Source organism: Haemaphysalis longicornis, unplaced genomic scaffold (genome assembly GCF_048455015.1).
Source record: "Haemaphysalis longicornis isolate Haplotype H1 unplaced genomic scaffold, Haemaphysalis longicornis Haplotype H1 scaffold_2, whole genome shotgun sequence".
Lineage (NCBI taxonomy): Eukaryota > Metazoa > Arthropoda > Arachnida > Ixodida > Ixodidae > Haemaphysalis > Haemaphysalis longicornis.
In genome coordinates, this window is record NW_027526295.1 from 133,513,253 (window position 1) to 133,539,276 (window position 26,024).

At 47.5% G+C, this 26,024-nt stretch overlaps 1 protein-coding gene across 1 annotated transcript in view; it reads left to right on the forward strand.

Annotated features, from left to right (window-relative positions):
• Window positions 1-26,024, forward strand: part of LOC144167387 (glucose dehydrogenase [FAD, quinone]-like) — a 46,265-nt gene that overhangs the window by 14,955 nt on the left and 5,286 nt on the right. The window contains exons 6-9 of the mRNA XM_077696663.1: window positions 3,136-3,303; window positions 18,913-19,060; window positions 20,520-20,683; window positions 23,908-24,085. Coding sequence (XP_077552789.1) covers window positions 3,136-3,303; window positions 18,913-19,060; window positions 20,520-20,683; window positions 23,908-24,085 — 658 coding nt within the window. The remainder of the gene's footprint in view (window positions 1-3,135; window positions 3,304-18,912; window positions 19,061-20,519; window positions 20,684-23,907; window positions 24,086-26,024) is intronic.

A 26,024-nucleotide genomic window follows, 5' to 3' on the forward strand; every position in this document is an offset into this window, starting at 1 on the left:
GGAACACCGGTTATATGCGCAGCGCGCCCGAAGTAGACGAAACCGCGGAAGAGAGAGTACTGCACATGCGCCGGCCCCAGCGCGCCTGCCGCGGCTATGACGCAACGTGCCGTGGCTATGACGCAACACAATCCAACGCAATCCACTTTAATCCAATCTAATTCAAATCCAATCCAAATCCAAATCCAATCCAAATCCAATCCCAATCCAATCCAATCCAATCCAATCCAATCCAATCCAAGCCAAGCCAAGCCAATCCAATCCAATCGAATCCAATCCAATGCCCCTCGCGAGAGAGTGTTCGCTATCGGACAGGAGAGGGGGTGAGCGGTGGAGAGCGCAGCTGGCGTGGCGAGGAGAATGGGGGAGGGGCGGACAACGCCGCCGCCGCCGACGACGACGACGACGACGACGACGACGCCGGAGGGACAAGGCGAGTGAATCACATGCTCTGCATCTAAAATGTCGAGCGCCCGTGAGCGCGTGCCTCGTTGCGACCACCAGGCAGTTGAAAAAACCCAGGAAATGCCGAACGCTCGTGTGTGCGTGCCTTGCAGCGATCGCTCCGCGTCCGCGGCACGAGTTTGTCACTCCAAGCCTACCCACCTTAGAAAGATTGGCCAAGATTGCGGGGACCATTCAAAAGTTAAACGAAACAAGAAAATGCAGAGCACTAGTGCGTGCGTGCCTCGCGTGACAGCCCAGCGTCCCCGGCGCACGTTTGTCATGCAAAGCATACCCACTTATCGAGATTGGCCAAGATGGGAAGAAAAAAGGAAAACTCCAACTTTCCCTGTAATGGTGGCAACACTCGCTCGGAACGAGAAGGATACGTCATAGCGCACGCCCCTCCTAGGTGATGTCCAGTGATTATCGCTTCCAAAAAAATCATGTAACCTCACAGCTATAGCCAGAGTAATGTATTAAAAATCGTTGCTGCGGCGAAAAAGAAGCGTATCGGCTGCAATCGTGGACTTAAATCGGCGTGATGGTCGTGAAGGTTGCGTACAGCTTCGCTACCTTCACGTCCTACTCTTTAGCTCGAGGCAAGCGTCTAGGCAAAGCTTCTAGTGCATAGACCTTTTACTGAGTATTGCACGGAGCAGACTAAGGTTTGACTTTCATCAAAATATTTATTCTTTGCAAAAAACTGACAGGAAGAATTGATTGAACATGGTCGCGATATCTCTTTTAGAGCGAAGGTGCTACTGCGCTACATCTTTTAAAGTCATTCATCGTGTTGCAAGTTACCTTCAGGCGTTTCACGTGTACGTTTAAAAGCTGCGCATCAACAGTCCATTACTTAACAGGTCGAGGTTTTCCTTTAATGGCGTTCCAAGACCACCGTTTGCGGGAAAAACATGAGAGCTTTGGGACATGCTTCAAACCCGAAATTTCTTCAAGTCCTATGCCACAAGTACCCAGCCACTGTTTAGCAGCTTCACGCCAGACCTTTTCGTGACCGAAAAGCTCTGACCTCCAGATGGCCTTACTCTGTTCCGGTAATGTAAAACCTGCATAGATGGACGGACGAAAGTTGTCCCTTGTCTACAAAGCTACGCGAGGTTTACGTTGGACCCTATCATAGCTCTTCACATTGCTTGAGTACTGACTTACTTGATGCGATATCGTTAAATGACTCCTTGAGCGAAAAAACAAAATACCGGCATCTAGCGCCGGCCGTCTGTATCCGCTGCACGACTACACAGCAATTGGCAACGATGAATACCGCATACCGGCCGAGGTGAATTGGACAACATCTTCCAGTTTCCCTTCGCGAAAACGTTACTTCGCTATCTAGGTGGAAACACTTAGCCTAATGACGACCGCCAGAAGCGCCCCAAAACCAGCTAACCATCGACCCATGATCAATTCCCATTTCCTCTGACGCGTTACATATCGGACACCGCATTATAAACAAATAAAACACACTAAAGAAGTCCGCACGCGTTCATTTCGCATTAGCAGTGACGGGCCCGAAGGCGTGCATAAAAAATAAACCCCCAAGAAACACTTGTAGCTTGCGTAAATACTGTTGGCTGCGACCGGTTCCAATGCACAAGCGTCGGAAAAATCAAGAGGGAACGAAGGCGGGTACACTTCAAATCTCGCTCGCAGTTGCTTGGCTTTCAGGTCCAATAGAGGCAGTGTCGCAGAAGCATGAATAACGATTCTGCTATGTGTAATTGCACGGAGTCGGATATCAGGGTTGCAAGACGGTCGACATCAACAAAAAACTGCTCGGCGACCTAATATATTAAATTCAGCTCCACCCACAGTGAAATCTGCTGAAAAAGCCGAGTGGCGATTTTCTTGTGACGGCTAGAACGTTATCAGCAAATTTTACGGCTCGCGGTAAGGGATCGACCGCTAAGCGTTAGCAGAGGAAGGCTCCCCTGCTGTCATCCTTTTACTAGCTGAAGGAAAAGGAACCCTTCTCTGTGAGACCACTGCTTCTTGTATATACAGGGTTTGGGGAGCGGTTTCTGTGAGCATCTGGCGGGCGCGTCAACATGATTACCTGCTTAGGTGCGTGAACCTGCTTACGATTCTGAACCTGCTTAGGGACAAGGACACTTCCTGGGGAGGCAAGAAAACGTCACAAGCGCTTGGCCTATGATAAGCTAGCGGCATTTCTCTCGGAAAAAGAAACTGCTCTGCCGCCGTGTTGGAAATTTCACTGCGCTGTGCCGGAATGAATTGTGGCCGCTATCCTTGGGACTGTTAGATGCCACTAGCCTCTCCGTCACCATCGCAGCTACCAAGCTTTGTAGTCCGCGTTCATTTTCATTGTGATATTATCTTCGCTCGTCCGCCCTTGCCGGAACGGGCCGTTTTGTTCTCTATGTATATATTATTACTCCGTGTCCTGCTTACTCCTGGCACCTGCATGACGCATGACCTACAGCAGACGGACGAAAAGCCTCGACCTTTCATAGCTCCGCTTTTAAAACGTATTCGCGTACCTCCGTTTTAAGGACACACTTAGGAATAGTGCGCAACTTCTCAGGCTGTGCATGCATTATAAACTACGAGCCTTTTTCTCATATTTATGGTCAGCGGGGGATTCGGTATGCCATAGCCCTGACGGAAAGATACTTCGTTATTAACTTCCCCTCTGTTCTTCCTGATCAGGTGAACTTCGAAGGACGCCGGGCCGTGGGCGTTTCGTTCATTCGCCTCGGGCAGCCTCTGAACGTGACGGCTAGACGAGAGGTGATCCTGTCCGCGGGGGCCGTGGGTTCCGCGCAGCTTCTACTGCTTTCCGGCGTAGGACCCAAGGAGGACCTCGAGAGACTTCAGGTTGGATATTATTGACGGAGTGTTAGAATTCTTTTGCAGTGCTCGACCTACCACTGGCATCAAAAATTACACAAACTGAAGACCAACGAAAAGGGTTGATGTCACAGTGAGTGTTAATAGCACAAGTAAAATCTTATTGCACTGCTAATTTTACTGTATAAGGGGTGTGCCCTAAAGTAATATATAGGGCACATTATTTACCTTCTGTGTCAAAGTGGAGAAAGCGTTTCGCTACTACGTCGTCTTATCGCCCGCCTATGTCGCTGTAAGAATGCAGTAATTATTAACCTTGTCCGTGCCCAAGGGATTACCCTTATTTATCAAACACCATTTTTTTGCCTAGACGCAACCACGTTATGGATATCGTGATTTCGCACCATCTTGGTTCAAAACTTCCGAGAAGCTTAAGCTTCACTTGTAAGCGTAAAAATCGATTGCGTTATTCGGCCCTGCTCGCATCGCATATAATTTCTTGTCATGTTCTTGACTCTCAAAATCTGGTAATTGTCACGGTACATCATTCAACACCTTTTTATTTGTACGGCGCACCCAATCGATGAAAAATTTCCGCATCTGCTTGCATGCCATGTGTTGGAGCAGCGTCTTAAAATACGGGGGGTGGGTTTCAGTGGGTGCCGCAAGGTGGCCTTGAGGAATTCTAAGCTAACGACAATTTTTTGCTACGGGTCAGCGCCCCGATGACGCCCGCGTTCTGCGGCACGGGGCCCTTAACACAACGTGTTATGATGTACGGAATATACACCACCCTACGGAATATACACCACCCTAGATCATGCACTTCCTCCACATTTCACAAACATTTGTTGACAATGTGCCCTTGAAGTATATCTATAGTTACCTGAAAAAAATAAACCTTATTGTCGGCAGCCGTACGTAGCGAGAAACAGGCAATGTTCAGTGTTATACTATAACTGGAGGCGCGCGTTTCTATTACGCAGAGCCAAACCCCTAACATTCTCTGCTGGATACGGAATAGTTTCAATGTGAAAAACGGGTTCATGCGATTGTGGCATGCTCCACCTTGCGTATAAAAGTAAAAAACGCGCTTAGTGAAGATTAGTGGCAACGAAAGAATTATTATTGACAGAGTTAGTCTAACATCAATTGCGTTTCCGTCACTTTCTTCGCAGCGTAATCACTGCTCCATGTTATTAAACGGCGCTGCAGGGCTTCTGCTGAAATTTTAAATCACATAATCTGCTTCAATCGGAAGATGTTGCACCATAAAGCTGCCAATAACACATCACAGTATCATAACACAAGGGTGTGACCAAATATTTCTTCTGGGAATACTAAATTTAGGCATCTGCTACAGCTCCCACATTTGTTATGTATATCTGGAGCTCCGTCAGTTACCACGATAGGCGAGAAGGCAATTACCAGTCGCATCAACAAGCGGGAAAACAGAACCAAAAATTCGCCAAGATAACAAACATTTTTACTCCGTGGGCAGCAATTGACTACTGCTACATTGGCAAACCTAGACCCATCGCCTCCGTCATGTAGAAAGGGGCGTGGTGAACGAGCGGAGAGCAGGAAATCTGGCTGTGTGCGACAGCAAAGCTTGTTTAATACATGGCGACACGAGAGTAGCGCTGACACTGGGACAGCAGCCCACTTGAATGCTTACATTACTTGAGCGAAGTAATGCCCCGCTCTCTTGCCGACGACGGTTTGACTCAGATCATGATCAAACATCAGCGAGAAAAAAAAAACGCACAAAAAAGCACGAGAAGAAGACAGGACATCTCTGCACTAGCAGCTTGTATATTGCCGAAAGAAACACTATTAATATGGGAACATGAGTTTTTCATGTGGCGGTAAATCATTAGACTAATTTACCGCAACTAGGGTTGCATGTGGATTGCACTGATTTACCGCCACGTGATTTACCGCCACTGATTTCCAACCACGGATTTTCCCTCATGAGCATTCACCAACTCGCCCAAATCACTGTCCTCTTGAACTATACCAATCTACCCGCCAAAGAGTGAGAATTAATCCCCAAAAGCCCTGACTGTAAACAGGCTTCCAGCGTGTGGCACGGTACGAGAAAGAACAAATGCACAAAACACATTTTTCCTAGATGCACTGTTCTAATCCCCCTATAATCAGCGGCAGGGTTCCCAGAAGTTGTCACAATCATCGCGAAGAGAAGTTCGGCAAACGAAGTGTCATGCGCGCCTACGACGCCGCTGGCATGGGTCACCGACCTCAAGTGCACTCCTAACGGACAAGTTTCGGCATGTCGTAAGTTGTTTGAGGAGGCCGAGCTTTACCGCCACGCATGAAACCTTCACCGCAGTACACCCAACTTTTACCGCTCGCGCACAGGGACGCGGCGCTCTGCATCGTAACAAATTCTTCGCGGGTGGTTGGTGACCCCTAAGGATCAGAATTCTTAACCGTTGTCCAGGAACGTCCTTGAAGACAGGTGCTCGGTAGGCACTCCACTTCATACCTTGGACCGAACAACACTGGGAAGTCTCAGGTCACTCTGCTTGAAGACACTGTGCTGGACGAATAGTTGCTCCCCGGGAGATTCTCTGGCTTGGGCTGTAGCGTATCGAGTAGGTAGCCGGACAAATAGTTCCACAGGAACGAATGTGGATTGGTCAGGCAAGGGACCGAGCATTGAAAACAACCACCTCGGCGGGAAGCGCGATGGCAACTCCAATCTGAAGCTTTACCAGGCGTTTAGTTGCGACAAAAATGCGCAACTAAAGGATTTTAATCAAGCGCACAAATTTTAAATGATGACATTTCTAGTCAATGGCAATGTCCGACGCAAAAATAAATTAAAATAAATTCACAATAAAAATAAAAATAGGTAAAATACCTTAAAAAAATTAAAATAATTTTAATGAACAATAAATAAAACTTGGTTACATAAGACGTACTCTCAGAACATCCTCAGAGGAAAATAAATTACTAATGTACAAAACACTAATTCGTCCAGTTCTTAATTATGCCTGTATCGTTTGGTGTCCGTATAAAAAAGGAGAAATAAAAGAAATTGAATCCGTGAAAAAAAAGCAATCCGTTTCATTTGTAGCCGCCATGACCGTAACTTTAAACCTTGCGTCACTCTCTACGCGACGCGATATCGATTCGCTCAAATGCTTGCATGGTATCGTTCACTCAGTTAACCGCCTGTCCGATAACAGCTACCTTAAGTATGTTATGCCACCCATAACTCGAAATAATCATGCCCTAAACCTCGCCCCATTTCATGCACACACCAATGTATTCAAATTTAGTTTTTTTCTAAGAACGACACAACAGTGGAATTTACTGCCAGGTGAGATTAGGAGCGCATCGATAAATCAATTTCTGACTTATCTTGAAAGTTGTGTCTGATTAATAGCTCCTTGCTTTGTTGTGTTGGTATGTGCGCCCCGTTCTGCAGTGCCCACTCATTGGATGTATAAGAATTTTTCTGTGTACATTGGCATCTACAGGATCGGGATTTTTTTCTGAACGAAATTGCCAGGTGTTTAGGTGTGTATACTGTATTTTCTTGCTCCCTAAAGTGGTGCATTTGTAATCACTGCTCTGTATTTCAATTCCTCCTGCTATAGCCCTTAAAGGGCTGCAGTATGTGAAAATAAATAAATACATAAATAAATAACTAAATAAATAAATTTATTCGTCAAGGGCGGAAACTATATGACGTTGAACAAAACAATCAAGAAAGGTGTCTGGAGGCCACTTGTTAGGCTTACAACTAAGTTTGCGCTCTCTGCGTTGCCCCGAACTTTCCCCTTTTTTAACCGCAACTTCGGTGCTCCCGTCCTCTAAAGCCTGCTAGGACCGAATGAGAGGACACTGGTCCTTCTCCAACACCCATCTCGAAAGCGTGGAGAAGTCTGCCGAAATGTACACCGTTCGAGCAAGGGGCGCGCATTCATTCGCAGAAGCCTGCTCACCCTGGAACTCAAACTGGTGTTCAAGATAGAACTCTTCCCGCAAGTATGTTATAAAGCTTAAAGCTTTCAAGCTCTCGCCGTTTTCGCAACTCCCTCGGTAAGCAACCACTGAGGGCTGCTACCGTTTGCTGCGTGGAGGAATGGTTTGCGGTCATAAGCTCCCAGTATAAACAATTTATTCGGCCACCCATGACGCCGGAACCTCTACGAACGTTGCTCGATGTCGAGCAACTGCCCCAGGCTTCTCGTAGGACAAAATTGACTAGCTCCGTCACGGCACAGTCTTTATATAGCCTAACGCGAATCTCAACGCTCTACGGAAGCCGTTGAAATAAAGGTCGACACATTATCCTGCTCAGTGGACTTGTGCTGCCCTCTTTTGGAAGCCTGAGCTAGTGCGTCGTCGTTATTTCTTTTAGTCACTCCCGTCCTCTCCAAAGTGGCGACACTCTCCAGGGTACCGCCTTTCGCAACGAGCTCATGCACTTGTTTTCTCGGCAGTGCTTTGTAACCGGAGCCCGTTTCATGCAACAGCTTATTGGACTTGTTCGAAAAAAGGTACGGATCTCTGAAAGAAGCCGTGTTATGACGGTCGCCTGGGTGATCAGTTCACCAAACGAACCCTCAATGCTGATTCTAGCATTCAGCAGGTTCACCCTCCTCGCGACTGCCGCCAGTTTCACCCAAACACTTTGTCCGGGTGGGGCTCCGCAGGTGACAGATGGCAGCCTGGGCCAATCCTCCGCCGGTGGGGACGACTTGCCAGTTTTATTGGCTTTCCCTGTTGAGGCTGTGGCCAAGCAGCTAGCTGATGATGCTAAGCCTCATGAGACTCCGAATGCCTCTTCGAAGAAAGAACATATGCAAGTCATTGCAGTGCTGAGGACGCTCATCAACGCCACCCGCAAGCTTCTTAATACTCTGAAAGCACCAACCGCCTCATGCCCTTTAAAAGTTCTGGACGCCTGGGATCCCCTACTAGTTAGCCTCGATTAACATCATGGCCCATGTGTCTTCCTAATTTCTACAGGAAATATATGGAGCCTCCATTTTTCAGTGGAATACCAGAAGCCTCAAACCTCTAATGGCTGACTTTCGGCAGTTTGCGGTTAAAAATGTCTTCGCGATTATTGTGGTATGTGAGCAAAATCTACCCCCTCCAATTAGACAGACCGGATATCAAAGCATTAAATCCTCTAACTATGGTAAACGCAGTAAAGTAATAGTCTTCGCCGGCCGAGAACTCACCTATACAGTGCACTCATTACGGCCGCATGACACCAACCAATATGTGTGTCTAATTGTAAAGAAACAGGCTCTCCTTCATGCTTCTTGATGCGTATATTTCCCCAACAGGTAATATTGACGGCCAGAGATTAGAGTATATCTTCAGAACAAAACCCGGCCCTTTGATCATCACTGGAGACTTCAATGCCCACCACCCACTCTAGGAAAGCTCCAAGATGAACCACACGGGCCGAGGAATTACATCATCGGCGTCTAAATATGGCCTTTGCACTTTAAATGATGGCATCCCTACATTTCTGCGTGGCACATTATACGGGAGCTCTCTCGATCTTACGTTGGCTTCAAGGCGTTTGGCTGGCCGTCTGCGCTAGTTTACTGCTATTGAGATTTATGGCAGCGACCATATTCCGACATACGTCAGGATTATGTGATTCCATCACTTATATTGACTGGCTGAAATTCGAATCCCTGATTGAGGAGGCCTGTCGAAATGGGCTTTCAACAAGCCTAGAGGTTGCTTTCAGTCATGCAACCCAATCATCCAGGAGATGTACCTCGTTACCTGCAAGAGTCACGGATTTTGACATCGCACTTGAACGCCTGCGCGCAATTGAACGCCTGCGCGCCGAGTGACGGTACAGGCGTACAAAATCCGTGCACGACTTAAGGGCTGCCAGACGCACACACAATAAAATACAGCGACGCATCGCACAGGTTCAGGCACACAGGTGGAAATCGTTTGTGAGTTCCTCGACCCTCGGAAAGCTGTGTTCTCTATATGAAGAGCAATGCGTGGACTGGCAACGCCTGTGAAGCAGCGATGCCTGTTCAAGCCACTCCATGAAAACCGTCGCGAGTTGCAAGTCGTGGAGGATTTCTGCGTGAGGGTTGCTGCTACAACCGGTAACGTTGGATCTGCGAGGAACAGCCAAGCCCCTAATTCCCATGACGAACGTATGGACGTTCTCTTATCAATGGAAGAATTCGAGGCAGCCCTGGAACCCTGCTGGCGTCGTTCTCCACCGGGTCACGATGGAGTAACGTAGTCCACCTTATGCCATCTTGGCCCTGGAGCTCGACAAGCGCTCCTGGATCTATTTAATCAGACATGGACAGATAGTTTCGTGCCCTCCCCCCCCCATTGGAAAACAGGCTGTCTCGTTAAATTGTAAAGCCTGGCAAATCTCCCCTTGACTTGGCGTCGTAGCGTCCTATTGCCCTGTCAAGCTGCCTTGGTAAGGTCATGGAAAGGAAGATCCTCACGCGGTTGCAGTGGTACCTTGAATACCCCAATGCATATCCGGATGCTATGGCTGGTTTACGACGAGAGTGTTCTTCTATTGCTGTATGGTAGATTTAGTCACCTTGGTGGAAAACAAAAGCGCTCAAAAAACAGGCACGGAGGAAGATGTAGACAGCACGGCGCTTACTCGCAACTACTCGTTTATTGAAAAACATACACATATATACCATCCAGAGTACACGTGGTCGGATTCCCTCCCCCATTATACACACCATTACAAGACTTAACAGCGGCCGAGGCACATTGAGCAGAAAAAGATAAAACACACGCCAGACATATAGTACCCAAAAACCTGAAACAGCGCCACAACCTTACACAAACCAAAGCATTAGTTCCGCAACGTGTGACACAGATAGGAGTATTCCTTGTCGGTCAAAGTGAGGGAGGAGGCGCTGACACATCGTTCGCCATACCTTTTAATGTGGACTGATTCTGTAACTTCTCTGGTGGTTTTGTCCCGAAATTTTGATAAAACTGAAGCCTCGCAAAAAATTGGTGTACAACCACACGCAACACGGTGTTTCGCCAGGTTAGAGCCATCCTTCAACTTTAATGAACTTCGATGCTCTTGTAGGCGTATATTCAAACATCGCCCAGTCTGGCCCACGTAGATATGGCCACAATTCAACGGTAACCAATAAACAACACACGTTGCACAACGAACAAACAAAACAAAGCTGCGGAGTAGAGCACAACCCCCCCCCCTTTATTCGTCGTGCAACGAGCGTTGTTTATTGCGAAGCTTGAGTTTTACAAAAATTTCGGGACAAAACGAACAGAGAAGTTGTGTTGCGAACGATGTCTCAGAGCCTCCTCCCTCACTTTGACCGACAAGGACTACTTCTATCTCTGTCCCACGTTGCAGAACGAATGCTTTGGTTTATGTAAGGTTGTGGCGCTGTTTTAGTTTTTTGGGTACTATATGTTTGGCGTGTGTTTTATCTTTTTCTGCCGCATGTGCCTCGACCGCTGTTAAGTCTTGTAATGGTGTGTATAATGGGGGAGGGAATCGAACCACGTGTGCTCTGAAATGTTTATATGTGTATGTTTTTCAATAAACGAGTAGTTGCGAGTAAGCGCCATGCTGTCTACGTCTTCCTTCGTCCCTGGTTTTTGAGCGCTTTTGTTTTCCACCAAGATGAACACATACCAACTAGCGCAACTTTCCGTTCTTCTGCAGTAGATTTAGTCACGTTTGTAGCGCACGAAAAAGCCGCAAACGTCTTTCAGCAGCCCTCTTTCTGGTATCAAGGGGGCCTATGATAATGTGTTTCACGAGGCTGTGTTAGACGCCCTTCAGCACTTTGGACTCGGTGGCCGAACTTACAAATGGATACACCGCTTCTTGTCTGGAAGATCATTCTTAGTAACGACACAAGACAGCACAACATCGCAGAACACCATTCCACGCGGTGTTCCGCAAGGTGGGGTGCTAAGCCTAACCCTTTTCAACTATGCTGTAATCGGGCTCGTACACGCTTTACCGAATACTGTCTCCGTATCCATTTACACCGATGACATCTGTCTGTGGGCTTCGGGTGTCAATCGACCTCAGCTGTGAGCATGACTTCAAAAAGCGGCCAATGTGACGAGAGCATACCTCCAAAAGCAAGGACTGAGCATTTCTATTGACAAGTGCGCGGTGGTTGCATTTACCCGCAAAAACATGTCCTGATATCCCATCACCATCAATGGAAAGTCGATACCTTGCTCCAGAAATCACACATTTCTTGGCGTGGTCATCGACAGGGACATGTCATAGAGCTCACATGTGTCTTAAAGAAGAAACTCACCGCCATCACCCACATTTTCAGATTTCTCGCTTTAAAGACGTGGAGCACATCGGTGAAAGAAATGCCGCAGCTGTACCAGGCGCTTTTCCTGGGAGTTTTGCGTTACAGCTTGCCAGCGATATCCAGTACATGCCCCATTAATATTTGGGCGACCCATGGAATGCAAGCGCAGGCTCCCCGCACCTCTCTTAGTTGGCCGCGATGTGCGTCTAGAGTAGGGAAAATATGCATTGCCCAAGACCACTCCAAAGGCGCTCTGCAAACTTTCCAGCAGCCATGCGCTACGGTCCTTTGTACAAACTGGTGGCAGAAATTCGAGAATCATTTAACCAGGCTGTCATAAAGGGCTATAATATTTTATTTCAGTGGCTGCCAAGTCACTGTGGAATCACCGGCAATGTTTCGCTTATGCAGCAGCCCAGACAGGTCATGACAGTGAAAGGACCATCTTGCTTCCGCTTTCAAAGACTGATGCCGTTATGCTGCTTCGTTAGTTCGCGCGCATGACCTCAATTACTCAGTGGCATACACGGGACATTGTGCATCCGCACCTCCATAACCAGGACCCTCTCCTCCAGCCCCCCCTTCCGTGTTGGCTGCCTCGATCAGAGTCTACTTTACTTTGTAGACTGTGGTTGGGAGTGGCTTTCACAAAAGCCTACTCCTTGACAATCAGGATGGCCAGTAGTGCCCAGTGCGACACCTGCGAGGCTGAAGAGAAAATCGAACATGTCCTTTGTCGTTGCATGCAGTATTCATTAGAAAGACGTGTTTTGGCGGCCGAGCTCAACCGATTGGACCGTCAACTGTTCACACTAGAGACTGTTAGAGGACACCGACCCCTACAATCGACTTCGCAGAAGGCAACAAAAGCCCTGTTGCGTTTTACGAAGGAAACAGGCTTACCGTGCCCGCCAAGGGACTAAAGTGTGTGCGCGGCCCTGTTCTTTTCCCCTGTTTTTTGCCTGCCCTCTCTTTCACCCCTGCACACCCATTCCCAAGTATTCAGTATCGATACGGGCTGTATTCCTGGATACCCTCTCGGCCTTCCGTTTGCTTCTCTCTCTCTCTCTCTCTCTCTCTCTTGTCCGGGTGGACGTACGAAAGGTGGACCATGTGTATACCATCGCCGCTGATTCCCGCAATATTTGCCACGGTGGTTTACCGTTGACCACATGGTGTAAGCAGGGCTCCAGAAGTGTCCTGCTACTTTCACTCTCGTTCAACACGCAGAAGACAAGCGTGCCGTTTGGCAACTCGTAGCTCAATGCCCGGCGTCCTCACAGGTATAACGTGCGGGCTGTTTGTACATTTCAAAGCTTTTTCTCGGCGCTCCGCGTCTGCGCCCGACCCCTTCTCGTTTTCTCGGCTAGCTTCGCTTTCCAAGACTATGCTTCTGTTAGCTTCGCCATTTTTCTGGGAAGCTCCATTCCTTAGCCCAAACTCCACCCGCCTGAAATCTGTGCCTGAAATTTCAGGCCTGTGCCTGAAATCTTTGCTAGACCATCGGCCCCCGCGCAGCGCGGCATGCGACAAACTCGTCGGCGAGCTTAGCTGCCTGTCCACAATATTTACATCTGCTGCACAGTACTCAGTTCCTCACGTTTTGCTGTGGTCCATGGTAAAACTGATACTTAACCACCTCGTCGTGCTCTTCGAAAGCCTTCGATTCTGTTAGCAACTTTTCTACGCTCACTCTCAGTTTTGAGGCGAACACCGAGTATGAGTCGCCCTTACCTTCCTCGGCCTCGCAAAATTTCTAACCAAACGCTTTAGAAGATAGCCGGGACTTCCGCAGCATGCTTACGTTTACGTTCTCGTAATCCACCGCCTGCTGTTTGGGCAAGCTGGGCCCAATTCCGTTCGAAATGACGCGGTAGCGCCATGCAAGTGCAAGGGTTCTTGGGTTGGGCCGGTCGCTTTGGTGGGAGGAAAAAGTCAGGGAAGCCCAAAGGGACTACAAGGAGTGGAGCCGCTAGGACGGCGCAAAGTGACGAATAGAACAGCAAAGAATACGGAAAGGTTTTCACACCCTTACATCGCCAGTACATGTGCTCTTTCTGTGAAATCTTGAAGAACATGCCGCAAGCCGCCGTGTTAGGAGAGTGTAGTATCCGGGGTTTTCGCATCTAAGCGTTTCGGTTGCTATACCACCAGGGGGCTACGCCGCGGGTATATATGTGACGTCACTCTGAATAAATGTTCTCTTTTTGGCTTGACTCTTTCACCGGGCGTTTGTTTAGTGCTTCGTCCTTCGGGGCCGTCGCCGACGCGACACCACAATGGCGCATCCGACTCAAGAACCGTCCGAAATGTAAGCATTCGACATTTCTTCAGTAACGTGCAAGCCACCGAACAGGCCGCAAGTTTTATTTTCAAGTAGTGAGAACTGAAACAGTCAGCCGAGAGCGATAGAGAGTTAGGCCTACGCGGACGACCGCACCGGCGAGGAAAGGGTGGACAGCGAAATCGACGTGCATCGAGCGACACGCAGCAAATACGTCCAGCGACATGTAACCTTCAGGTAATACTGGAAGATATCGTCAACTGGCACCAAGTATTTCTTGCACCAGGATTATATAAAACAAAGTAAAGCGGCACCACTTCGTTCATTATCGTGTCAAGAGGGCTGACATAGCCGCGAAGCCGCAACCATTTTGCCGGACCCGGGGAGGCCGGCCATCGCATGGCGCCAGTGGCATCGCTCGTTCGAAACATACCTTATCGCAGCAGGCTGTGAAACAGCGCTGTTGAAGACCTTTTTGGGAGCGGAAGCGAATCGAACTGCGCATATGATCGAGTCAGCCAGACCGGCGGGCGCAAGCACCGGCAACGACTAGGAATATCTCGTTCAGGGCCTCGCGGCTCACTTTGACGTCTCCACATCACAGCGGGCGAACCGCATACAGTTCCGAAGTTTATGTCAAGAAGGAACGGAATCGGCGGTCGACTTTGCGCGCCGTGTTCAATACGTGGGTCGACAATGCAACTTCGGCTCCGACGAAGCCGCGTCACTCGTGGATCAACTCATCGTGGGACTTGCGTCCGATCGCACAAGAGAACGTCTGCTCACAGAAGGCCCGGCACTCACGTTTGAAAAAGCCATCGAAGTCATACAAAACGTAACTGAAGTCCAGGATCTGCTGCAACGATATCGAGCAGCCAGAGAAGAAATAGTTCAAGCGATCGACGGGACTCAACGAGCTCGACCGCTTCGATTTCAACGGCGCCCAACCCGATTTCCACGTCGCGAGTTTCGCCCCACAATATCAACAAACAGAAGTGCACCACCGTCACGTCCTGGGATCAGGTTAGCCCGGACCAGTGATCTGCGTTCTCCAGCGTGCGGCCGCTGTGGTAGGATGTGGCACCCGCTTCAACAGTGCCCCGCTCTGGGGAAAACGTGTTTCCAGTGTGGTAAAATCGACCACTTCAGGAATGCCTGCTGTACGCCGCGTCCGCTTCAACAGTGCCCCGCTCAGGGCAAAGCGTGTTTCCTGTGTGGTAAAATCGGCCACTTCAGGAATGCCTGCCGTACACCGCGTTCTGCAACCACGCATCCGTCGTCACCTCATGTGGAACGATACACCCTGCCACCGTTGCGAAACATCGATACCCCACCCGACGGCCATAAGGCCATAGTCGTCAACCAGCTTGGCCAACACGCAAATTCATCACGGCAAGGATTTTACGCTGATGTCAAGGTGAATGGCACTTCACTCTCGCTTCTGGTAGACACAGGCTCAGCTGTCTCAATTTTATCCGAAGAAATGTTTCAACGTTACTTTGCTACGCAGATAGCACTTGAAGCTCCACCACTTATTCTTAAAGATTATTCGGGTGGTATCATACCTGTGTCAGGATGCTTCACAGCTACTGTTCAGTTTAACAATACCCAGGAACCTGTCTTATTTTATGTTGAGCCAAAAGGGAGATCTCTACTTGGCATGCATGCCATTTATGCCCTCCGTCTGATACTTGTAGAACAGGCCCAATGCTATCAAATAGCTACTTCACCTGAGATTCAATTATTCGCCCATGACCCGATCAAACCCCTCGTCGAGAAGGAAGGAGAGAAAGAAGCTGAGAAGACCAAGGGAGACGTCGAGAAGGCCAAAGAGGCAGACAAGCTTGAGGGAGTCGTCGACAAGACCAAAGAAGCTGACAAGCCGGAGGGAGAAGCCGGAAACGCCGACGAAGCAGACAAGCCCGAGGGAGAGGCAGAGAAGGCCAACGAAGAGGATAAGCCGAAGAAGCCCAAGATCGAGGACGTCGAGTGCGACGACGAGTCCGCTGATAAGTACAAGAAAAAGACGAAAAAGAAAAGGGGGATACGAAGGTGACAGAGGGTTCGCCAGAAACAGTGCTGTGTGCGTGCCGTGAAAGTGCAGTGCTGTGCAGAGAGTCCAAATTAACTATAGAAAATTTTTCGTATGGTCTTATAAACTCTGAAACGGGTAGTCAATCGTCCCCGAAGGAAGGGTAGACAGAGCAGAGACTGCATTTCGAGCAGTTGAGTTTGTGCCTCTATTTTGGGCTATTTTATTTCCTGTATCTAGCCTTTCCTCCCAAGGGGGGAATTCTGTTTCAAGGGAGGAAGTATGTAGTACCCGGGGTTTTCGCATCTAAGCGTTTCGGTGGTTATACCACCAGGGGGCTACGCCGCGGGTATATATGTGACGTCACTCTGAATAAATGTTCTCTTTTTGGCTTGACTCTTTCACCGGGCGTTTGTCTCCTGCTTCGCCCTTCGGGGCCGTCGCGGACGCGACACTACAGAGAGGAAAGTGTGAATCGGTAGAGGAGGATACATAAGGGGGTGAGGACTATCACGCGCCAAGAAAAGTGCAAAGGAGAGCGCGTAGGAACGGGGAATTATAAAGAAAATGCTGAGCGGGCAGCTCAAACACACATTTATTCCTCATCTTTCCCCTAATCCAACAGCGGACACTTCAGAACTAAAAAGCGAAAAAGCAGAACAACGTGCCTCCCTACAGCACTCCGGAGATAACTCTGCGAATTATTGATTACTACAAATTAGGATACGCCGTAGAGATGTGGACACCAGCCGCCGATGATCATGTACACATTACCAGTAAGGTGTAATTGCAATAAACCCCGACGAAAGCAGAACAACATTCCTTTACCCATCATACTCGTGAACAGCTCATGTGAATCACTGAACACTGGAGAATAGGCTATGCTGTGGAACCGACTATACAGCCAGCTGTCAATGACGTGAACACCGGCAGTCAGGACACCGCTGAAACACTACTCCAGGAGGATTGCGCGCCACACGAGTTGACAAAGTGAATTACCGCTTATGTTGTTTCGTATAGCTCCAACTTTTCCGTGATCTATTGAAATTTCGTGGCCGATTGGGCAATATCGGTAAATGGTAAACCGGAGCAAAACCAACCTCACGCAACACTTAAATTGAAAACCCTTTCCACCCTGTGGACTGCGACTGAACATTAAATGTGCTACTTCTAGGTGGAGTATGGAGGATTGTTACGTTTAGAAATATTGCGAACTGTTGGAAGTAAATAAAACTTTAGAGCCGGAGCAGTGCGACAAAAGCTACGACAATGAGGAAGCACAAAGACGAAGCTGCGGACATAACCAACATTTATGAAGCAGGAAGTGGATATTGTCACGAAGACAATGACAATGCAGTTGTGTTGAATGAGGAACACGTTTATTGGAGCTAACTTGTGCTCCCCTAACAACTCAAAAGAATACAGAGGCGGCGAAGCAGCGGTCAACAAAGTGACTTGCACAGGCGAGTGTCGTCGAATCGAATGCCCCGGCGTCCGCACTGCAGGCTTTTTATCTTTTGGCGCGCGTGGTTCTCGAAACGTCGATTCGCATCGAGAACATAGTAGATCCAAGAAGATTATTCTGGGCTGTTCACGTTAGATCGAAATGCTCTCCCTATCACAACAGATAACACATGCAGCCCAGAAAGAAATAATGGAACACGCGCTTCCCTTGGCGCAGAGATAACACAGATCGGCGCAGCCGGGCGCTAAAAGCAAAACACAAATAAACAAACCCAATGTATGGTTCGCGGCAATATGTATGCACACACAAAAAACCTAAACTAGTACGAGAAGGCATGAAGAGCCACTGCTCATATGTTTGCAAAATTAAAGATATCCAGTGTAATTAGGGAACTTGGTAAGAATTGCCATGACCACTAAGCACTCGATTTTATCGTCATTGCGTACGCATTAGTGTCCAATATGAAACGCGGCCTCTAAATATCACTATCATTCTTATCCGGTATTGCAATGTATGCATGTATGACTCTCGGTCTCCCTGCTCTTGCTGGTTACCCAGAAAATATCCTGCTCCTATCGAGGGGCATTATACCCGCTACCGCAGTAGCCGCACCGTCTTCACATGCCCTCAATATGAACTGTTGTTGCTTTAGAGCGCTATTCATATAAAAAACTTACACACCCATTTTCTGCTGCCCTAAAGAACGTTACCAATCTACGTACAATAAAGATCCCCCTATAGCAAGGCCACAACCGAAATGTAAGGCTATCAGCGATTCGCCTACATTACGAATAGCGTAGAATATAAACGCAACGCTGGTAACTTTCAAAAGCAACTTGGAATCGACACCGTTATCATGCCCAGGCAGTTACTCATAAAGAATATCCCAAAACATCTGCTGAACTCAGAGGATTTTCTGCTAATGCGCAGTATTCTTATGCGGCTTGTTTACATTGAGGTCTTGGCAGAAATATTTGGCTACGATTAGCCGAAGATGTTGTTTTGATATATTGTTTTTAGGTTTTCGTTTGGTTATTTTCTCTAATGATGGAAATTTATACAAATGTAACGATTCAGTGCCTTCAATTCAGCAATTATGTATCTTTCCTAAGATCCGAGCCGCAGCTAGTGCAGAGTCGGTCCGTTTGCATATTGTTTTATTGGCATTTCGAAGGTACTTTCCCGCGATTTTCTAGTTTAGTCTTCGTTTCTCGGCGGAGATGTACAAAATGCACGTTTTTGAATTTGTCAGATCATTTTTGTGAAATTTGACTTTTCTTCTCTCTTATTTTTGTATTTTCAGAATTCTCTTCCATCAATATATCCATTTAGGATACTATAACAATTAATTTAGTTACTTTCGCAAATTCCGCATTTTTTGCGAAAATGCCGGGTGTTACGTGGCCGTAGCTGCGTCTTCCTCGCAAAACCAGTGACTTGACCTTTGTACAGTACGTGTATGCGACTTTTGTACAGTATGACAATCTACGCACGTACACCTTCATATTCATTTTCACCCCACACGTGGCAGATTCCTGTGGTGGCCGACCTCCCGGTGGGCAGGAGCTTGCAGGACCACGTCACGTCTATCAACGCAGTGCCCATCATTACCGACCAGTACGTCGTTCTACCACCCTTAGGCCTCAAGGACGTCGACCAGTTCACTCGTAAAAGGACCGGTAGGCCACCAGCTTCCTCTCACCCGTGTGCGCTCGCTCTAATTGCCCATCTAAATGCACCTGACGTATGAAACAAACACCCAATTTTCGTAGAAAGGGTTTGAGGATTTATGTTAACGATTACAGCGCACATAAGAACTTGTGCAGGTGAAATTGGTGTAGTAAGGGCTTTTATTAGGCGATCCGTAAATATCGATACCACCTTAACCAGTCGCCTTTTAAAGCTACCTCTAGTAGGTTCCAATCTCTCTCGGCGTCTGTTTTCAAGGGCAAACTGAGTCACGTGATAACCCATCGGCAAGCATATTCCGGCAGACACGTAGTGGCCATCGCTTTTCGGGGTATTTTCATGGTGTTAAACGTACGCCATGGTTTTAGGTACACCCATGGTGTAGAATACGCGAAGCTTGACGATGATGAGTTTAAGGCACTTCGCAGGTCCTTAGCCTGCTCCGGACGTCTTTATACTTAGATTAGAGCTACGTCCAGTTTTTGCCTAACACCTTCAGTGACACACGCACGTTGAGATGCACAGGCCAACGTTTACCGTCGTAACTTTTTTCTATCGTGCGAGTCCGACATTTTACGCAGTGTCAAATTCCCACACAGGAACAATGCGTCGTACAGGTGTATTGGCCAAAGGTTTCCTCGGTTATTTCTTTTTTTTTGTGCGTTCCAAAACTTAAACAATGTGTCCAATATAATATTACAAAACAGGCCTTTGGAAATGTGTGAAGGATCCCTTAGCATTGATCGGACAAGTAGATGACGTACCAGTGGTTATTGTAGGCAAATATGTTGACCACTACTCTGAAGCCGGAAATCATTGCGTACACGCACCAGTATTTGTGATGATTTTCAATATGTTCGGTGGACATGAAATTTCGCAGTGCTGGCGTGGAGACTCAATATCTTTCTCAGGTGACTCCCCATTTCACCCCGCTCTATGTCACACTTGTAATCATAATTAGGGCCTACATATAAGATACATAGCCACGTCATTCTGTTCCATAGTCTCAATCGCCACTCCCTTTGGTGAAGATCCCAATTGCACTTTTACTCATCAGAAAAGGGAAAAAGAGAGAGAGAGTGGTATCAAAGTTGGGTGGGACAGAACTGCCTCTCCGCCCTTTCCTGTTGAGGTGTTTATTACGCGCTCATAGTCTTGGTTAATCTGACAAGAACAACTGAGCGTTTTTTTGACGTGCGCTCGTACGAAAAGAGGCCTTCTGGCTTGTAATCAACCATACATCCTGTTCAGATAAAAAGGCAAATTCACTCCATTGCCCGTAAAATTACTCAAAAATAGTATTTATACGCCAAGAGAGCAGTTGGAGTATTTATGATTCAAGTATAGCGGCGAAACCATCTTGGCAGATGATGCAGCTCTCTCAGAATAACACCGTGGAACGAGTGCACTGCTGTCTAATGTTTTCTATTCTGCTGCTGCTCTCCCAAGGGGCATTCTCAATCCCAGCAGGCGCCGAGGTCCTACAGTTCCTGAGCTCTCACAACGCTTCGGTTTTGGCTGATTCGCCTGACATCTTGGCCGCCGTCATCTCGTCCATACCGGCCAACGATCTCGCAAGGGTGGCAATGCTGAGCTTGGGCTTCTTGCCAGAGGTGGGAAACACAATCTTAGAATGTCTGCTGGAAGCACGTCGGCAGGTGTTTGAAAATACACCAAACTTAACATCAAACAAATAAGCAGACTTGCAGAGTGAGCATATTTTGGAGAAGAAAACCGTAACATTCCTCATGCTTAGCATAAACATTTTGTGAAAACGTGTGTCATCTCGATGGCAGTAACGAGTCGTTTTTGAGGGTGTTCGCTGAAAAGATGACAGGTGGGAGTGACAGGGCCATTTATTCGTCTGTTAAATGAAGTTACTTCTCATGCCATTGTACGCGGAGCGCATGTGATGGCGACAACGGCTGCAACTAACATAATAATGAAGGTAAATGTAACCTAATTACAACTTTGTTTGGCTCTGCCACGCGTGAATAAGAACTATAATGTTCGTTTAATTCGCTCGAAAAGCCAAGTGTCTGATTTAAACATAATTTAGGCATCGATGTTGAAACGGGCCCTTTAAATGATATGTCCCGCTGCAAGGATTAGTTCCCGCAGAACTGCCGTATACTTATGGATTCTACAAATATACCCTCAAAGAAATGACACCACGTTTTAATGCTCAAACGTTCACTTACCTTGCAGGATATAATGTGCGGGTTTATTGATTTGTTTCATTGAGACGTGCGAGTCAACTATACTATTTTCTAACAACAACCAGACAGTTACAGTCCGGAGTGTCTCCTAATTAGTAAATGGGTGATGACTTAGCCGCTTTACTGAGCCGCTGATGAGCCGCTTTACCCTCAAATGGTTTCGCATGGAACGCGCATGCAGGGCGAAGCTGAATGTGGCAATAACCAATTACGACAACAGACGCACAATATTTAACAAGGAAAGGCGCGGTTACGCCATTATCTTCAGAGCCCCCGTTACCAAGTTTGGGGAGCACCCAATGAAATTTCGGGCTACTAAATTAATTCTCCAACCGTTTTTACGCCTACGCAAATTCCTCTCTTTCGACAGTGGCGCTAAGAATCAGGGAAACGGAGGAAAATTTCTGATTTATTAAATGGACCGGCCTACAATATCCAGGCGTTAGCATCGCGGGAGGCCAAAATCACTAATACAACCCACATCATTCCTACAGACCATTTGAAACTAATTATTAAGCTTAGCAGCACCAATTGCTCCCGAACCATGGTTTCCATTTATGCTGCCAATGATGAAAGACTTCCTAACTACAGATCATTCGCCGAGATTCGACACCCTCGGCACATCCGAATGCTCAAAGCCTCAGCAGAAGGAGCGGCTGGTGTCAGGAGGGATTCCGTTCCGAGCAAATGAAATTATTCGAGTTGCTGCAAGAGCTTTTCTAAAATGCATCCACGTCTGTGGATGCTAAACTTTATGTGTGAATGGTATGCTGCCGGTAAGATACATCACCACCGAACCATCGCTAGTGTCTTTTTCTGCGCCCTGGCCTACGGTGGCCGCTACAGAAACAACGTTTTGATTTTGCTCCACCGCATTCTGTGCACGCCCTGGAGTCCAATATTACTTGGAAATGCTTGAATATGCCAATCCCGTTTCCGTGTATCTGACATAGCCGACAAATTTGCTTGAATGCAGCTGTATAACCACCAGCGATTCTTCTGTTTTAACAATTACGTAACGAATTACATGCTATGCGTGTTGCTAAGAGCCTGTGTGTTAAGGCACTGACAAAAAATTTTGCACCTTTTCTTCGTTGCGATAAGTACATAATGACCTACTTATCCCGTGTTGAAACCTCATTTGCTGTAGCGTTCGACAGTTGTTTAGTCAGAGGCGTTTTCAATGCGACCAGTCGCAGTTTCGGATTCAGCGGGTACCGGGACACGCGAAATTTTGTGTAAACAAAGCAGACAACGTGACTGTCGGGCGGATATCACAGAGCAGAGCTGCCGTAGCACTGTGGAATAAGTGTCGCCGGAAGTTTATGCAAAAGCCCCCATACACTGATCTCTTGAGACGCTTAAATAAAAAGCGACCATGGACGTGACGCGGGCGCTGCGAGTGCAAATTGCTTCCGCGGCTAGGGAACGGCGCGCGACGCTGGAGACAGTAGGTGGGAAGACCCGTGCTGGGAGCAGCCGACCGATCTGCCTAGAGGTGCGCCAACAGATGTGCTCGGCTTAGCAATGCGGCGGATATTCGATTGCCGCTCTCGTAGGGGGGGCAGATTACGATTTTTAATGCAACCCGCCATCGCATCATTTACTTCCTTCCCAAATTTTCTGCCATATTTGGGATTTGGGTCCCATTTCGTGCAGCGGTAACAAGCTATCGCTCATGCTACTTGCGCCGGCCTCCGCCACCTTGCGGCCGTAGCCGCCGCCTGTGCAGAGACCGTGCGGCTCACTCAGTTCGCCTTTCGTGTCCCCGGCGCGTTTTCGCGTCTAGTGTAACAAAAAGGAATAAAAATCGAGTGCCTGGAATCGCTGTAGAACTTACGACGCGGCCGGCTGCCCGATGAGCCAGCAGAATCTCGGCGCATCCGCCGCCAAAGATCGGGACGTTCGTTGCTCGAGAGCATAAGCTCCGACCTCCGATTGGAGCGGCGAGCCGAAACGGCCAACACAAACTCGTGACGAGTTTGGATGTTGTTTATTTACAAAATATCCAGGGAATGCGTTTGCGCGCGGTTCTCCGCTGGGTGCTCGGTTGCGTTTTGCCCACTTTAAAATTGATTTTAAATATGTTCTAGGCTGTATTTGCCACTGATATTTTGCAGATGATGGATGCGTGTTTGCACAAATCTATCTCCCAGGTTATCTCGCCTTCAAAATTTTGTGTCAGTACCCCTTTAAGGCAAATTGGTGGCTATGATATAGAAAGGGTAAATTGTAAAGAAGCTAAGGGAGAGGTTTGTTGTTTATAAAGCCGGTATACTTATGCTCTTGGAGAAAACGTTTTCACGTGCATTTGATTGGAACCATCAGCGTGTCTGAGTAGGCTGCCAGATAAGACAGTTTTATTTACGGTGGGGCTGATGTATTCCTGGTAGTACAAATGTTCTAATACATCAGAGGCAGTTATTCACGTGTCCGCGCGTTCAGGGAAAACAAGGTGCACTGTGGGCATACAGGGATGAAACAATGTTGCCATAAAGAAGGATTCAGGTACGGTAAATACCTGCTTGATGTTTTGGTCACGGGGAATACTCTACAAGAACCTCTCATTTACTCTTCACTGCTTCCACCTAGAATGTATGCGACTACCTTGCGTTCAGGCTTACGACGGCTACCTAGCGCCCATAACTGACGACCCTGGCGTCCAAGTTAGCCTCATATTCCTCCGACCGAAGTCTCGTGGTCGTATCACTCTACGAAGTACGGATCCCAACGACGACCCTCTCATCGACCCACATCTGCTCGAGCACCCTGACGATATCAAGGCCATGTCTAACGGTAGGCACGTTAGTATACAATGCGGAGAAAACCTGGAGCATCATTTGTTGTACGCCTATACTTTTCAGATAACTTACTGTTTGCGGGTTCACGCTCTCAATCTGCGCTTAACCCCGACTGTACTCCAATCGGTCATGAGCCAGTGACAAAAGCGTCTCAGGAAATTTCCTAAGCGATAGTGTTTGGGCATTTCTTCGCTCAAATGTCCTGCGTACGGCGTCAAAAATGTGATCGTGGGGGGAACAGATATAAGGAAAAATACACACAAAAATATAAAAAGTGTAAGTACGCTAGTAAGAGTTTATAACGTTTTTCATCCATATCTATCACCACAGCGTGAAGGACAAATTGGAAGAATCAGAGTCTGTCATTTGCTGGTTAACACTGCCCATTCCGTTATTTAATATCATCGGAGGCGTGGTTTACGTTTAAACGACACGTATTTTGCCTACAAGGACGGATTTGTATATTTGCTTGTTCTCATTTCGAGACATATTCGTTAGAGACTCAAAAAATTTTAATGAGGAGGTGGAATTTTGTTCCCACCGATATACGCAATTTAGCGTAATGACTGCAGACGAGAGGGCGATGATTTCTTGAGAAAAAATGTTTATTAGATTGGGTTCGCGCCCATATATTGAAGCCGAATTCACTACCCGGCTCAGGCTCTCAGCCGGAGTGCAGAAAGTGCCTCTACGTACAGCTTTTGCGCTTAGAAAAATTGAAGAAAAAGAAAGGGCAAGGAAGGAAGGAAGGAAGGAAGGAAGGAAGGAAGGAAGGAAGGAAGGAAGGAACGAAAGAACAAACGAACGAATGAACGAACGAACGAAGGACCAAATGGAGGAAGGAGGAATTCAGTAATTTAATACTTCGCCTTAAAGCTCTCCTGCTAATATTAAGTAGTTTTGTTATTCGGCCAGAAACAAAATACAGGTGCCTATGCGCTCTTATAAATTTCCATAGCCGTACCAGCACAAAATGGGTTGATTACAGTTATTTTAGGTGCTTTCTTCAACATCTGTTAAGGCCCGTTATACAGAATAGCAGGTGTTTTCGTAGAGCTCTTACAAAGTTGAGACAGAGCTGTCGACGTTTTGCATTGATCCTGGACTGCATTAAAGGCTATGAAGGTTGTTTAATACCGTTTGTAAGGCCGAATCCCCATAAACATTATGGGAGGGGGGGGGGGGGCATTAATGTAGCGTACCTTAAGAACCACAATGCGATACCAATATAGAAGAAAATAGAAAGAGCACGCATATGTTTTAATTCTGTCTTTCCTGTCCTATTAATGTACTGTGCTTCATTTGAGTTTTAGAATACCTACCGAATAGCACTTCTGCGACCGTTTTGCCCCACAACAGCAGCATACGCGGTCATGGGCTGAGCCAGCAACCACCCGTATGTTTCGTTGCGATTAAACCTACGTATCCGCTATCTTCAAATCAGCGCATCAGCTTGAGGCGTGTGGGAGCAGAAGTAATTGGTGGCACTGGAACCAACCCTTGATTAATTTAAAAGTACCACCACGTCCAACCGAACTGATCAGTGAACTAATCGGAAGAGATGTAGGATAAAAAGGGGTAAAGATTCCAGGTAAGATGGAACGCTTACACGTAAGACATACACGGAGAGATCAGCGGCTCACACACTGTTTACATGTGGTGATGTGCGCGTTTATAACGATGACAGACATAAATGCGAAAAGTTATTGCATCCGCGAAACTGTCCGTGCGAGCATTGAAGCATGCCTGCGGGCTGGCACACCGGTATTTCAGCGTGCCTTATGCTGCTAGAAGTTGCCTTAAAGATTCGCATTGTACAGCCTATGCTGGAATGTATTCGCCAAGGAACAATGTAAGGCAGCAGCGGCCTTCGGTTGTAAATGCTACGGACAAGGCTACAGGTCTTCCAGTAATGTCTGAAAGCTACAAAGGGG